Consider the following 16,064-nt stretch of genomic DNA (forward strand, 5'->3'; position numbering starts at 1 on the left):
ACCACTAAAATATTTTTCATATCACTACACTGTCTCTAAGACCTGATGTCAGTTTTGCCCCACATTAAAGGGATTTTTCTCCAGATGAGCTTGGGCTGTAAAATGCCTACCTGTTTGAGGATGTAGCACTTGGAGACCTTGGGAAGGCTATGTAGTCCCAGAGCTCTTTTCAGCTTTTCAAAAAGATCCCTCATTTCATTGCGACGTCGGCGTTCATTTGCCGTGTGTGTTTGGCGGTAATGAGCAAAGGCCTCTGCCTCATTCTTCTGTTTTCTGTTCCAGAATTGGGGTTTCTGTTGGAAAAGAAACCATGTGACTATTTCAAATCAAAAACTAACTCAAGGGGAAAAAATGCAAGCCTGATTTACAGAGTCATTAAGACACATTTCTATGTAAGTCACATCACTACTGAATAAAACTCTGCTGTTAGCTACAAGATCTTCATGAAATCTGAAGATTCGTGAAAGCATAACACACTACAGGATGTGTGGAATATAATGAAAGGGGGCCAGAATATCAGAGTCACCAATGAAGATGAAGGTCCAGCAACCTTTCCACTCAGAGGCATTCAGAACATAACAGCTTTTCATGTATGGATACATTATATATCTTCACATAAGACAGACACTGTGCAATACAAGGCTTGACTTTAATATTATAATAACACACCTGTAACCTCATCTCCCCAAAACCTAACCTTTGTCTAACCTCGCAAAAAAACAGTAAACCTTGTAAACCATCAAATCAAACAAAACATATTAATTTTCCTTGCAGTTAAGCCAATTTCATTCATATTTAGGTGAGTGAATATGGAGGGAAGGGGACAAGAAGGCACTTTAGATAAGATTGTGGGGGGGAGTTAATAAGCAAATTAAATTTAAGATACTAATCACTTCATTCTATGATTACAACTAAATTAAAAATGCATCACAAAGCAGTCTCTGATTAAATCAGCTGCCACAAAGGCAGATATCCATCATGCTCAGGCATGAATTACTCCTCTCTCCACTCTAGGTTGGTAGGTCTGTTATTTTGTTACTCTGACAAGTGCAGTATATATTCTATTATTTTAACCTGTGAAGCAGTACTGTACTCCTTACAGGCCTCTTCAAACAATAGGAAGTTAGTCTAAATTTTTGAGGTGATTTTGAGTCTATGAAAAGACTCTTTTTGAGTTCAATGGTCTTTAGATCAAAAGAGCTTTATCAGATCACTTTAATTTTGCCAAAGTGTAGGCCATTTAAACTAAGCTATCACTTTCAGCAATCCGGTTTCCTTTTGACAAGCAGCAGTGTGTTTATAAGCCCTATACTCCAATCCCAGACACAAAAAACATAATTCTCAATTTGATACATGATATGCATTTTCACTGCAAATTACACGTGCCAGAAACGTGAAAATCTAAGACATCTTAAGAGTTAATAAGATGCAATGGCAACGAAGGCAGTTATTTCTTACTGTTCAAATTTAAGCCCTGATCCAAAGGCCATTGAAGTAAATGGCAGTCTCTGTTAAAATTAATGAGCTTTGGAATTAGCCCCCTACCCAGTTTGATACAAAGAGGAAAAAGAAGAGTAAATATATACCTTAGTAGACTTGTCTGCCACCTTCTCATCTGAAGGATTATGAATACGGTGCCTGGAAGAGATGCATGAAGTTTTTCCCAACATTATTCATTTCATGTACTCTATTCTCATTAACTACATTCCTAACAGCCTTAGAATTCTCCATGCTTATCCCTTGAAATGAATTTTCCTTGCAACTCGATGGAGGTGGTATACTGCTGCCAGCGCTGCTCCAAGAGTGGCCTCCATTTTGGACACCACAGACTTTAGACAAATCTGTTTCAAAACTGTAAAATGACCTTGTAGGGCAAAATGGCAAGGGTATACTTCTAAAATCTACCAATGTCTGCCAGTAGCAATCTCAGTAATGCATAGGCTACAGGTGGACTATAGGGCAAAAACAGTATTTCTGGCTTATTACTACTATCTTATGACACAAAAATATAGACCCCAAATATCTACTCTTAAGATTTTTTTAAACATTAGAAATATTCACATTTAGTAATACCATATCTTCACTTCCCCGTTTTTACTGAAAGATTTTGGCAATGTTTAGAGAGAATGGTCACATCATTGTCTGAGGCTGAAACATAAGCCGTACCTCTCAAAGGAGGAAAGGAAATGTTTTGAGATGTGCAATACCACCATCCAGGTTCTTCAAAGATCTTGCCAAAATCCTTCAGCAAACAGAGGGAATTCAGGATCTGATATTCCTAATGTAGCAAACCAGAAGAAATAAAGGAAAACATCTGAGGCCACCTTTATACACCGTCAAAGAGCTTTTTTTGGTCTGTGCTTTGCATTTAAAAGTAACAGCAGCAACAAAGAATGAACAAACCAAGGTGCTTTTTAAAAGTAGATAAAACAGTTTGTTCACTAAGGTTTTGGTCTCTCAATGAAGTCAACGATGCCCTGCTCTGTTCTTTCTGTAGGAATGGAGCCTAAGACAACAAAATGTCACAGCCTGAAACTAACTGGCAATCCCTCAGCTACAGCAGTATATCTACTAGTGAGGGCAGAGGATCAGCAGAAAAGGGGCTGCAAAAAACAAACTAACCACCTCAGACATTTCTGCTTATTTTCAGTAACTAATTAGACAGATCGTTGGCCCTGTTAAGATAAAGTGCTCATAAGACTGGAATGGACCCCGAGTCAGTCAATGCGGCGTCCCACTGCACTGGGAAATCTGACTACAGGATTGGGGCCTTACTTTGTCTTACAATTTCTTAAAACCTCTCGTTTAACCAGTTCATTTTCATGCCAATTCACTAGTAAAACAGAACTTTAGATCTCTTGGTTGGTACAAAAGATGCTTACTTCTGTTTGGAAGATCCGATACTGGAAGCTGTGGCCTTCAGACGGGCAATGTTAATCTTCTCTGAAAGCTCCTCCACGGTCTCAATGTCCACAGGCTCATCATTCTCACTGTACTCACCGTCATTCTGAAATAGTTCATTTTTTAAAAAGCAAGCATGAATTCCGCACCATAGCTCAGGCCAAAAACATTTTGTTTCACTCCAAACTCAAGATTGGTTTCCTAATGTTATATTGCAATCTAAGTTTTGAAGATTGTTGGAAATACCAAAGATTACTGTAACTGGCAGAGATTAGAGAGATTGTGTTTGTCTGTTTACTTTATGAATTTAACAGCACTTAATACATGGTCAGTTTTACTCATTGATAATCCACTGCTCTTCTCTCTCCTGCCACTAGCATGTTATCACCAATCTCATACACTGCTGCAGAAGCAGCTTGTGCCCGTGGTCTTCTCCATGCCAGGCAAGAGGATGTTTAACCAGTGACAGATGCAGTAAAAATGAAACCAAACACACCTCTACCCAGATATAACTCGACCCGATATAACACGAATTCTGATATAACACGGTAAACCAGTGCTCCGTGGAGGCGGGGCTGCGCACACCGGCGGATCAAAGCAAGTTGGATATAACGCGGTAAGATTTTTTGGCCCCCGAGGACAGCATTATATCGAGGTAGAGGTGTAGTTAGCAGGCAGGCTCATTAAGAAAATAAGGAGGGTAGGAACATGGGTGGACTCCAACTATGTCTGGTACACACCGGAAGACCCCCCCAAAATAAATATCAACACCGAGAAGAAAAAGACATAATTTTTTTAAACAACATACTATTTAAAAGGTGCTTTGTCAGAAAACTTGAATTTTTTTAAATTTGTCTATTTAAAAAATGCAAATTGCCAGTGTCCCTTTAAAATGTGCTAGGATGAAAATTAAAGGACACATAAGTCTGCTGGTGCTGTCAGGCACAGAGAAGCTCACTACTGAAGGATTGTGGAAGTAAATGCATAGCAGGGTCACCCTTCACCCTCCAAGAAGAGACTGTGTTCATGTTATAAGTAAAAGTTCTCAAAGTGTCCAAGCTGCTTAAGTCCCGTTGAAAAATCAATTAGGTTCACTTTAAAATGTTTTCCTACAGCTGTTTTTAATAATGAAAATTCCCATGGACGATGGGATTTTAAAAAATACTCCCAATAATATGGTCATCTCCAAATTTCCTCAGTGACCTTAAAAAAAACCCCCAAGAACACCAGCTGCAGAGATGAAAGTCTTTGGCCCAATAGTTAAAGGGCTGGAATAGTGAAATTTGATGTGGCAGCCATGTAATTAGTGTCATATAAAAACAAACAAACAATTTGCAAAAAAAAAAAAAAAAAAAGTCTTTATTTTTTGTATTTATGATCAATAGTTTACTTATACACTACAACACTCTTTCTCTTAATGGGATAAACTATAATCATGCCTCCATTCTAAACTTTATTTCACTCAAATACACCGAACCACCCCTAGATCACTCTCTCTTCCTGCTCTTCTCTTCTGTCTCTTTCCTTCTGTCTGTCCTTTCCTTCTTTATTCTGAGCTGCTTCCTCTCTTCTGTGAATTGTATACTTACCTGAAACCAACGCAGACATTTAATTACAAAAAATAGCAGCCCACAGATGGACTAAAAGAGGTAATGTGCACTTATTACAACAGAAAAGTGAGGCCTGTAATAACTAGTTCTCACGTTTTACGTCACCATCTTGCTACTTATTATTCACGTCTTATTACTCAGAATATGCAGAGCTATACATGTGCTTTAAGAAATTCTTGCTACTGATAAGTAGGAAAGAAAATTAAAATGTTGTACTAAATCTCAAGATATTGGCAATTGGCCATGGATGAAGCTAAGCTACGCATTTAATCAGCAAACTTGAGATGCAGCAGCACAAAGCAACCAGACCATCATTTATTAATTACACTACCTCTTGATGCTTGCAATGCAATACTTCCAATTGTCAATCATATAATTTCTTCAGTGAAACCTCAGATTATGGGGATTTAAAAAGTGGTTCAATTTATGAAAGGAAAAAATGAAAGAATTTCTTAGCTGATAATTTCCCTTCTACTAGCAGCATCTCCCACAGTTCTGTGATGCACAGGTTTTGCCTCCTTTCTGGAGACATCGGAGGCTGGTCAGCACTATTTCTAGGCTATGGTATTTGGACATGCCCCCTCACGCAGTCCCATCACAAAAGTTGTCCCAAAGCTGAATAAAAAACTCCCAACGGGACATTATTGTACCAAGGAGGATCGAACTGTAGGAGACATTGAGGGTAGAAAGGAAGTTATTAACAATTTTTCCCCCCTTCTGCAGCTCAGCTTCTCCCAATGGGAAGCACCAAGCAGTCAAACTATGGTATAGGGAGGAAAGAAGGGGAAAAAACAACCACCAGAAGAAACAGAACCCCCATATCTCCCCTCCAGTACAAAATGTGTCTGAACAAAATATGTAACACCCTCCTACCAATGGATGCCCTCCACGGAAGACCGAAAACCTACTTTGTAGAGTTTGATAAATATATTCTATGAAGACTAAGATGGTGCTCTGCACATTTTCTCAGTTGCTTTCTACTCACAATGCCGTTAGGAACCTTGCAGAGGGAGCCTGGATTCCCTCTGGGTTTATGTCCTCAATGCTTAGTATACCAACCAGCACACTATTTTAATGTCTTACCTGCAGCAATTTTGGGGTCCTAAACATGTAATGAACATAACAAGATTGTGACGGGGTGTCCACCTCATAACAGGCTTAAGTAGGTTAAAAAGGGCCAATTAACCCCATGAAAGGCTGCACCTGGAGAACAGTCAGGGCTGATAAGGCCTAATGGATGAAGCAGCCCCGCTGGGCAGGGGCAAGCTGACTTAGTACCAGGAAGCAGAGAGCAACAAGGGCTGCAGGAAGGAACTCTGCAGTCATTCCCTAGAGATGAGGGGAGTTGGCAAGAGACAAGGAGGAGTTCTAGGGCAGAGTATACCCTGGGATACTGCCTGGGAATACAGACTCTGGCAAGAACCAGAGCGAGGGTGAAGGAGCTGCAGGGAACAGAGGAAGTTTCACTGGTAACCCAGAGGGAGGCCCGAAAATAGGGAAGGAAGTAGGAAGGAGCCCAGGGAAACAGCAACATAGTCTGACATTGGGTAGACTATGGTTGCTAGAGATAGAGTCCCCCTGAGCTGCAACCCAGAGTAGAGTAGAGATAGGCCCGGGTTCCCCATCAGCCTCTGGGGAAGTGACACAGTTTGGGCAGTGGATCAGAAGACTGCCTGAGACAATTCACCCAGTGGGACTCTGATATCCTGGAGGGAGAAAACTACAGTGACCTGGCCAGAGGGCCATGCTGCGAAGAAGGAGCACCTCAAGCCACGAAGGGGGAATATCCTGACTCCAGAGAGACAGAGTGCGAGACAATGGGGCGAGAAACCGAAGGAGGGGACGTCTGGCTGGTCGAAAGCTAATCTCCAGATCAGCCATAGTATCAAATCCCTGTGCCTGGCAGAGCAAGGGTTGGCTGGTAGCAGCCTCTGACGCTTTTGAAAAGCTGTAATCACCCCTTAGACTTGGCTCAATACTTGCAGGGTTTCTCTGATGCTGTGGTGGGGCCCACAAAGAGACCTTTATAGAAGTACTCAACTGGGAGGACCCACAGAGTTAGAGCCTCAATGCTCCAGTGATTCCTCAGCTAGGGAGAGGAGATTTAAATTGAAAAGAACTCACTACTGCATGAAAAAAGAATAAACATTACAGTTAAAAAAATGGGGTTAGGAGACACTGAACCACCAACTTGATCCACTTGCCAGATAAAGAATTTCTGATGGGCTTCACAAGAAGATACTGCTAAGTGCCATAGCTTACCAACAGTGCTGAACCACCTATGGTATCTTCAGAGAGGAGGCACAGCCCATCCGGAACAGAACTGTGGGAGACCCTGGGCTGCAGAAAAGAAAAAAGAAAACTAGCCCTGTTTAACATATACAGTTATTAAAAGACACACTGGTAGTGAACTGATATTTTTTGCACATGCAACAAAGGTCCAAAATAATCTAGGTATAAACAAGTTGGGGGGGGGGGGGGAATTCTTTCCCATAATGGAGCTGCAATTAATGCTATAAATGGCACTCTACTCCCTCATCCCTTCTCCTGACATGTATGGTGAATCCAAACTGACCACCCTCCTGGCTACTAAAATATTTTCTACAGCTTTCCCAATTTCAACAGAAAGAACATCATTGTGATTCTAGATGGCAAGGAGATAGATGGGTTCTCCAAAGCAAGCAGCAAGGATTTATTTAAGCACAACTGTTATGCTGCAGGGAAATGTCTTCAAAAAGGGATGCGAGGATCAAGAAAACCAGAACAAGAAACTTAACGTTTGTAGCGGGGATACATCTTATAGAATGTGGTGCAAGAAAATCTCATCTTGCAGTTTGATTAAAGATAGCCAGAATGGTTCAAGACATCTGAATCCAATCTAATGACAGTCTTAACATATATTAATGAGGTGACATATAATGAAAGTTTAGCTTATGTACTGAACTGTTTTTCAAGAATCATCTGATTAATGTACGTTGGCAGAGATTAATGGTTACAGTAAAGAATCATGAAATTAAGAGGGGATATGAATACAAAACAGGTTTAACAGGCAGATATGTTTTAAATCTCCAGGACTGACCAGTTTCCCCAAAGAGAGAGGGAAAAAAAAAAAAAAAAAAAAAAGGAGTGTCTAGGAGTAGTGTATCAGAGAAGAACAAGTCTCTGTGGCGACTAGGAAGTACAATCAGATAGGAATTCTTAGGTTTAGTTAGTTACAGCATACAATAGCACCATCACCATGAGAACCTCCATCCCTCATCCCATTTTCTGCCCTCCTTACTTTGCTGCTACATCCTCCTACCTGAGTCACATGGAGAAGAGGCTGAACAGAGATTCCCTGGCCTGAAGCCTAAAAGCTGCTCCACACTAAGAGAAACAGAACAGGAGCACCTTGACAGTCATTGACTGCTGAAGGTTCTGATGGTGGAGATAGGGAAGGAGTACAAGAGAGCCCTCTCATTTGAGAGGGAGACAATAAAAAGAAGAGTAGAGAGAGGGGTTAGATTGTTGAGGGAGAACACCTGAGAGAGTATGGAGAAGGAAAGAGAGAGAAATAACCCAGTTTTATCTGCTTTTGCCTCTCACTTTAGAATTTTAAAAGACAAGTACACTCAGTCTAAGAACAAAAAGAAAGTGTAGTCATAGACTGAAGTTTTTCAAGTTGGAACAGAGTAAAATAAACAGAATACCCTAATTATGTTTTGCATTCCCTCCCCCCCCCCCGACACAGTGAAAGTTATAGCAAGTATCCAAAACATTAGAGCCTCCTATCCCACAAAAAACCCACCACCAATAAAACATGAAGGTGAGTGAAGAGTGCAGACACACATCAGCGGGCTGACTGCATGCTACTTTTCAAGAACGTTAAAAAGAATTAAACTACTTAGCACCATCTGTCTCTGCAAAAACATGCACTATGTATCACATTGGTTCCATACACTGATTCTTCCCTACCATGTGTGATTATCTATCACCACATAACTTTTGCTCTTTTCATGTACGTGTTCGACAGCTTGATCTGAGCATATGAAATTTATATATAGAAAACACTAGTTCTGTGTTGATGACACTTAGATAACTGAATGCTACATGAAATAATATGGCCCTATTCTATGAAGTCCTAAGCATCTTTCCATGAGGAGCAGGGTATTCAGCATCTGGCAGGATTGGGCTTTTATTGAATAGTGGAAAATGAATGCTTTCAGTATGCTATTTGTATAATCAGGAATTTGTAACGTGTGTGTGCGCATGGCCATAAATAGGGCCCTACCAAATTCATGGCCATGAAAAGCTTGTCACAGACCGTGAAATCTGGTCTCTCCCAATGAAATCTGGTCTTTTGTGCGCTTTTATCCTATACTATACAGATTTCATGGGGAGACCAGTGTTTCTCAAACTGGGGGTCCTGACCCAAATGGGAGTTGCAGGGAGGTCACAAGGTTATTTTAGGGGGGGGGGCATGGTATTGCCACCCTTACTTCTGCGCTGCCTTCAGAGCTGAGCAGGCGGAGAACAGTAGCTGTTGGCCGGATGCCCAGCTCTGAAGGCAGTGCCCCGCGGGCAGCAGCGCAGAAGTAAGGGTGGCAATGCCATACCATGCCACCCTTACTTGTGCACTGCTGCCTTCAATGCTGGGCAGCTGGAAAGTGGCGGCTGCTGACTGATTCAACCTGATTGGCTCTGTGAATATGGGGAAAGAGGCGGATGTGATATATCTTGACTTTAGCAAAGCGTTTGATATGGTCTCTAACAGTATTCTTGCCAGCAAGTTAAAAAAGTATGGATTGGATAAATGGACTACATGGTGGATAAAAAGCTGGCTAGATTGTTGGGCTCAATGAGTAGTGATCAATGGTTTGATGTCTAGCTGGCAGCCGGTATCAAGCGGAGTGCCCCGGGGGTCGGTCCTGTGGCTGATTTTGCATCTTTATCAATGATCTGGATGATGGGATTAATTGCACCCTCAGCAAGTTCGCAGATGACACTAAACTGGGGGGAGAGACAGATACACTGGAGGGTAGGGATAAGGTCCAGAGTGACCTAGACAAATTGGAGAACTGGGCCAAAAGAAATCTGATGAGGTTCAACAAGGATAAGTGCAGAGTCCTGCATTTAGGATTGAAGAATCCCATGCACTGCTACAAGCTGGGGACCGACTGGCTAAGCAGCAGTTCTGCAGAAAAGGACCTGGGGATTACAGTGGATGAGAAGCTGGATATGAGTCAGCAGTGTGCCCTCGCTGCCAAGAAGGCCAATAGCCTATTGGGCTGTATTAGTAGGAGCATTGCCAGCAGATCGAGTGAAGTGATTATTCCCCTCTATTCGGCACTGGTGGGGCCACACCTGGAGTGCTGCTGGTGAGGCCATACCTGGAGTCCAGTATTGACACTCCGCCCCCCACAGAAGGGATGTGGACAAATTGGAGAGAGTCCAGCGGAGGGCAACAAAAATTATTAGGGGGCTGGGGCACATGACTTACGAGGAGAGGCTGAGGGAACTAGGATTATTTAGTCTGCAGAAGAGTGAGGGGGGATTTGATAGCAGCCTTCAATTACCTGAAGGGGGGTTTCAAAGAGGATGGAGCTGGGCTGTTCTCAGTGATGGTCCAGCTCTGTAGGCAGCAGCACAGAAGTAAGGGTGGAAATACCATACCATGCGATCCTTACTTCTGCGCTGCTGCTGGTGGCGGCTCTGCCTTCAGAGCTGGGCTCCTGGCCAGCAGCTGCCACTCTCCAGCTGCCCAGCTCTGAAGGCAGTGCCGCTGCCAGCAGCAGCACAAAAGTAGGGGTAGCAGTACCACAACCCCCCTACAATAACCTTGCAAACCCCGCCCCCAACTCATTTTTGGTCTAAATGGTGCCAAAGTAGAGAAGGTTTGAGGCTGCTGTTTGCTAGATCACCACCACAAATCACACACAGTGGTTTTGGACATTCTTGATCACCAATGCATGTAAAGCCATATTTTATATAATCATCATCATATTTTCTTTTCTTTGTAAGTGACTTTCCAGGACCATCATGATCATTAGACTTTCCATCAGTAGATTTTCCACAGTGTGGACTTGAGGAAACAGTAGCTGATTCTTGCGTCTTTACACTTTCCTTTTTCAGCCACTTATCCATTGAACTTGTGTACAAAAGTTCTAATAAAAACAACATAGAGAGACTGCTAACAACCAACAAACTAGAAAATGAGAAGATTCACTCAAGTCTCACTGAAGCAAAACAGCACTCCAGAGAGAATGACAATTACAGAGGCACCTTAACATTGCTACACTGGCTACAATGTGCTTCCGGCTGGTTTGGCTACCAAACAGCTTTTCTTCCGCCACGAGGTTTCTCCCTAGGAGGGTGTCCTGCGAGGGACAAATTAGCTTGGACCACCCCCCGCGTACAGCATTGCTCCTGCTAACTCTGTCCTCCATGCCAACTTCCCCTGTCTGACAAAGACAGGAGTCCGAGCTGCCACCGAGCTGTAGGTCTGGGGGTCTCAGCTGCCACCCTGCCCGCCACAGAGCTCAGGCTACTGGCCCCGCGCCAGGGCTGGATCCACACTCCCTGGGGCTCCTGCTGCTGAACCCCACTGACCTCCCCGTCAACTGAGCTCCACTGAGCTTGTGCTGCAGGTCCCGCTGACCGCTGGGGCTTGGGCTGCTGGCCCCAACTGCCTGGCCCCGCTCTCCCTGGGGCTCGGGGCTGCCAGCTCTGCTGGAGCGCTGGGGTTCAGGTTGCCGGCTGCTCCACTGACGGGGGTCAGGGCTCAAGCTGCCAGCCCCAACTGTCCGGCCCCGCTTTCCCTGGGGCTTGGGCTGCCGGCTCCCCCGCTGACAGGGGCAGGGCTCGGGCTGCCAGCCCCAACTGCCCGGCCCCGCTCTCAAGGGGCTCGGGGCTGCCAGCCCTGCCAGAGTGCTGGGATTTGGGCTGCTGGCTGCCCCGCTGACGGGGGTCAGGGCTCGAGCTGCCAGCCCCAACTGCCCGGCCCCACTCTCCCTGGGGCTCGGGGCTGCCAGCCCTGCCGGAGCGCTGGGGTTCGCACTGCCAGCTCCCCCACTGACGGGGGCAGGGCTTGGGCTGCCGGCCCCAACTGCCCGGCCCTGCTTTCCCTGGGGCTCTGATTGTCTGCCCTGCAACCAGGTCCCACCTGCTGCCTCCAATGCCGGGGTCCTCTGGCCGCCATTAATGAATTTTTTCTTGCGAACCCCCTGTAACGTTCTGCGAACCCCAGTTTGGGAACCACTGGTCTAGAGGGTAAAATTGTTAACCTGAGTCTTGATGGGTGGAGCAATGTCCACAATGATCCTGTTGTATGTGCTTGTGTGACAACAGAAGAAGGGAATATCTTCCTTACAGAACACATGCTGAGTACCCTGAAGCCTGTTTCTGTAGCCTTGAACAAAATGCAGATAAATAGCTGTTTTATTGCTGACGCCGTAGAAATTTGGAAGGAACTGAGTGAGATCTTAAAAAGAGAAATATGCAATGACAGAGTTAAATTACAAGCATTAAAAACACAAATGGGACAAGCACTATCTCCAGCTCATTTTCTTGCAAATATTCTCAATACTCGGTACCACGATCAAATCTTAACTGCTGAAGAAGACATGGGCATCCAGCAATCATCCCTCCATAATGTCAACTATAATAAACTTCAGAGCTAAGGGGGAACCATTCAAGAAATATGTTTGCTGATGCAGTTTTAAAGAAAGTCACACCAATGAATTGGTGGAAGTCACTTAAGCACTTGGATTCAGAGACTGTTGAAGTGATAATCTCACTTTTAACAGCGGTAGTTTCTTCTGCCGGTATAGAAAGAATATTTTCTTTCTTTGGACTAATTCATTCCAAATTGAGAAATTGTTTGGGACCTGAAAAAGCAGGAAAGCTTGTTTTTCTTTTCCAGATTATGAACAAACAAGGAAATGAAGGTGAAGATGACTGAGTTAGCTGCAGAAACCAATATTTAAAGTTTCTCATGTTGACATAGTTGATTTAATTTGTTGGTTTTTTTTAATATTTCATTTAACTATTTTAGTTAAAAATAATTTAAACAAAAACAAACTTGATTTTAAAAAAACTTGAATGTCTAACTAAACTCAAAAATACATATGCTTGTTTTGTTAAAATATTATATGTTTGCTGTTGAAGAAAAAAATCCAGAATACGTAACGTTGTTGTTTTAGTTAAATAAAACAATTTAAATGTCTGTCTGGTGATGTTCTCGTCCTAATACAGCATGGCAAGAAAATCCTCCAAATATTAATGATTAACCTGTTGAATTGGAGATATTTATGAAGTCTTTGGGAAGTGAACTATCTGCTTCAATTACCTTTGGTAAATGAAATAACCAAAACAATCATTCATCTTCTGATATAGCTGTAAAACTAATCTGAAAAGTTTTCAAAATAAATCACTGTTTAAAAATGTATAGCGTGTACCTTCTAAAAATGAAACCTACATATATCTCTGAGTTGTGAAGAATATGTATTAAGGTTATAATAACCAACAAGAATGCACTTTTATGTAGAAATCCATGATTAAATCGAGACTTCTTTTAAATCATAATTTAAATCAAATCCACCCTGATCGAACAACTATGCAATTAAACTGGGATTCTAGTTTTTGTGGCCTCTGATAAAAATGAAAGGTCTTAATTATGGACAGATAAAGTAGTATGTTTATATGATTTTTTTCCAAGATGTTGCTATATGAGTACAGATAAGGTAGTTTGGCCTCTTCTAAACAGAAGAGACAACTGCTTTGTCCATCTTTCAAAGGAATTCGTCCATCACAGGACAGAAAGGACTTGAAGCATGCAAGTTTCGATCAGCCATGTTGAGGAGCTCTTTTGGAGGGGTGTATGGGGATGGGGGCAATATCTGACCATCAGTAATCAGTCTAGACAAGTTGAGGAGGTTCAAGGTGGTTGTATATCAGTAGATCAGAAGATTTCTGAAGATGCTGAAAAAAGCATTAAGAGTTTTACCCGGAGTAAAAAACTAGGGAGCCAGGTTCCATTTCGCTGCCATGGATAGTAAGAAAGAACTGAGGCAGGGTCACAGCCACTCCATGCTTTATGCACTTGTATGCGGGCAAGGAGGCAGAGAGCACATGCATGGCCCTGACGGACACCGCTATTCAAAAAACACTGATTTCGTACATGCGCTCCCATGTTGGGATCCACATTAACACATACTAGAAGAACTTTAGTTTCCCCTATGTCCACATGGCCTCCCTCCCATGAATTCTAGAAAACTTTTTCCTCCTTGTCCCTTACCTGAGATTCATAACTGGAGGGACAATTACTAGCAAAGGGCTTGTCTATACTTACGCGCTGGTTCGGCGGCAGTCAATCGAACTTCTGGGTTCGATTTATCGCATCTTGTCTGGACGCAATAAATTGAACCCAGAAGTGCTCCCCGTCGACTCCGGTAATCCTGTTCGGCGCGAAGAGTACGCGGAGTTGACGGGGGAGCCTGCCTGCCGCGTCTGGACCGCGGTAAGTTCGAACTAAGGTACGTCAATTTCAGCTACGTTATTCACATAGCTGAAGTTGAGTACCTTAGTTCGAATTGGGGGGTTAATGTAGACCAGGCCAAAGAGATGTAGGGGTGCAAGGGGGACACACAGGATCACCTCAGTGGTGCAAGAAAAGAATGCAGAAAAACACCCTCTCCTCCCTGTCTCATTCACCAAACCTACAGTCTGTCAGAGGGGAATCACGCTGCTGGGATCTACAGCGTGAAGGGCATCCGAGGTGAAGCTCTAGCAAATCCCCTATGAATTACTCCTGAGCACTCCCACAACTACAAACCACTAGGTGCCTAGTGTGTGGTTCATGGGGGAAGAATGGATCTCTGGAAGGCGAGGGTGTATGAAGATATGGTGGAGCAAGTGACTTACTGAAGGGCATGGGGAGCTGTCAGTTGCAGTGGTCCAGATACAGAGTGTGCACTCTGGTGCAAGTTTAGACATATAAGAAGAGAAAGCGAAATGTCAGTGCTTCCCGTCTCCTTCCTTCTCCACCCAGCATACCTCTTGTGGGTTTGCAGCAGCGGGGTTCCCTATTGATGAACTATAGGTGGACTGAACCAGAGGACCCCATGAGTTCTGCAGGGAGGGGAGGACTGGAAGTGGGCTTTGCACATAGGCATTCTCCTGATCACCTCCTTAGGTTAAATAGTAAGGAAAACCCCCCAAAAGACCCCAATGAGGTTTCTTGGACTCCTTCTGAGAGGGCAGGTCTATGCTAACAGTTAAGTTGATCTAACTTACGTCGCTCGGGTGTGAAAAAGCCTCCCAAGCAATGCAAGTTTCACGCTATCCACACTAGAGCAATGCTGGAGGGAGAGCATCTCCTGCCAACATAGCTTATGTTTCTCGCTGAAGTGGAGTAATTATACTGACGGGAGAGTGCTCTTCCATTGGCATAGCACTTCTTCACCAGATGCGCTACAGTGACGCAGCTGCACTGATGTAGCGCGGTAGTGTAGACTTGCCCTCAGCCTTTGATGGAAACATTCCCTTTGTTCCACCAATTGACAAGCCTCCCTAGTGACCAGATTACAGAAGTAGACCTCACAGGGTAAGAAAAAAGGGTAGATATTTATTTATTTAAAGTTTAGTTCTCAGTAGGCATTTGCCATGCTAAACTAAGCTTACTGGAGCAGACAGTCTCGAGCAAGATAACTAATGAAAAATGTTAAGAGCTTTTGTAATTTGACAATAGCAGACTAAAACCTGGTTATGACCACCAGATATCAGCTAGGGGAATCCAGTAAACAGTTTTATTTCTCTCTCTCTCTCTTTTTTTTTTTTTAAATAATAAAAAGGCTTTTTTTAATGGAAGGCTTTTGAAACTGTGTTTAAGAGTTCTATGTCTTAGGTACCATGATCCAAGAACTCACTGCCCAAGTCATTTCAAATGTTATAGAATTGCCTCTAGATCTAACATAAATCTGGAAGCAGATATTACTTTGTTGCAGTGTTCTTTGGGGAAAAGAACACAAAATCAGGCTTATATTTAAAACTCAGCTGTAACCTCAATTATGCAGTGATGGGAGTCACATCATAATAAAACAGTAAAAAAGACTTTGGAAAATGATATAGCACAACTGTATCATAATGAAGCTAAATATCTGGATGCTAGCTCTTTTTTGGTTTTAAATTCCCCCACAACTTCCTCCCAAAACACAACAAAAAATAAAATCAAAATAAACAAAAACACCCACTCCTCCACATACCCACTTCATATATCAGTACATCTCTGAAAAACAATGTCAAGGTTTGGTTTTAGGGATATTTTAATATATATGCAAGTAATTTGAATGAAAGCTGAAAACAAGATCTCCAGCTTTGTACAATAAACTAAACTTGGAGGCAAAATGAGAAAGGAGAAAAAAATTAAAATTAAATTCTAATGAATCTGGATAGTTTAGGTGACAGAGAGCAAATCACCAATCTAGCTAACATGTGCCAAATGAAACACCCATTGATTTTAGCAATAGGAAAGTCCTCTACTGTCAACTGAAGAGACTATTGGCAATCACTGAAATC

General features: G+C 43.0%; 1 protein-coding gene across 6 annotated transcripts in view; it reads right to left on the reverse strand.

Moving 5' to 3' along the window:
• MGA (MAX dimerization protein MGA) overlaps positions 1-16,064 on the reverse strand; it is an 85,059-nt gene that overhangs the window by 11,558 nt on the left and 57,437 nt on the right. For 5 of the 6 annotated variants that reach the window (XM_054026979.1, XM_054026980.1, XM_054026983.1 and 2 more), the window contains 4 exons: positions 6,774-6,851; positions 2,883-3,007; positions 1,587-1,638; positions 111-293 (listed from right to left, as the gene is read on the reverse strand). In XM_054026979.1, coding sequence (XP_053882954.1) covers positions 111-293; positions 1,587-1,638; positions 2,883-3,007; positions 6,774-6,851 — 438 coding nt within the window. The remainder of the gene's footprint in view (positions 1-110; positions 294-1,586; positions 1,639-2,882; positions 3,008-6,773; positions 6,852-16,064) is intronic. The other variant, XM_054026981.1, reaches the window with a different exon arrangement.

This window comes from Malaclemys terrapin, chromosome 4 (assembly GCF_027887155.1).
Source record: "Malaclemys terrapin pileata isolate rMalTer1 chromosome 4, rMalTer1.hap1, whole genome shotgun sequence".
Lineage (NCBI taxonomy): Eukaryota > Metazoa > Chordata > Testudines > Emydidae > Malaclemys > Malaclemys terrapin.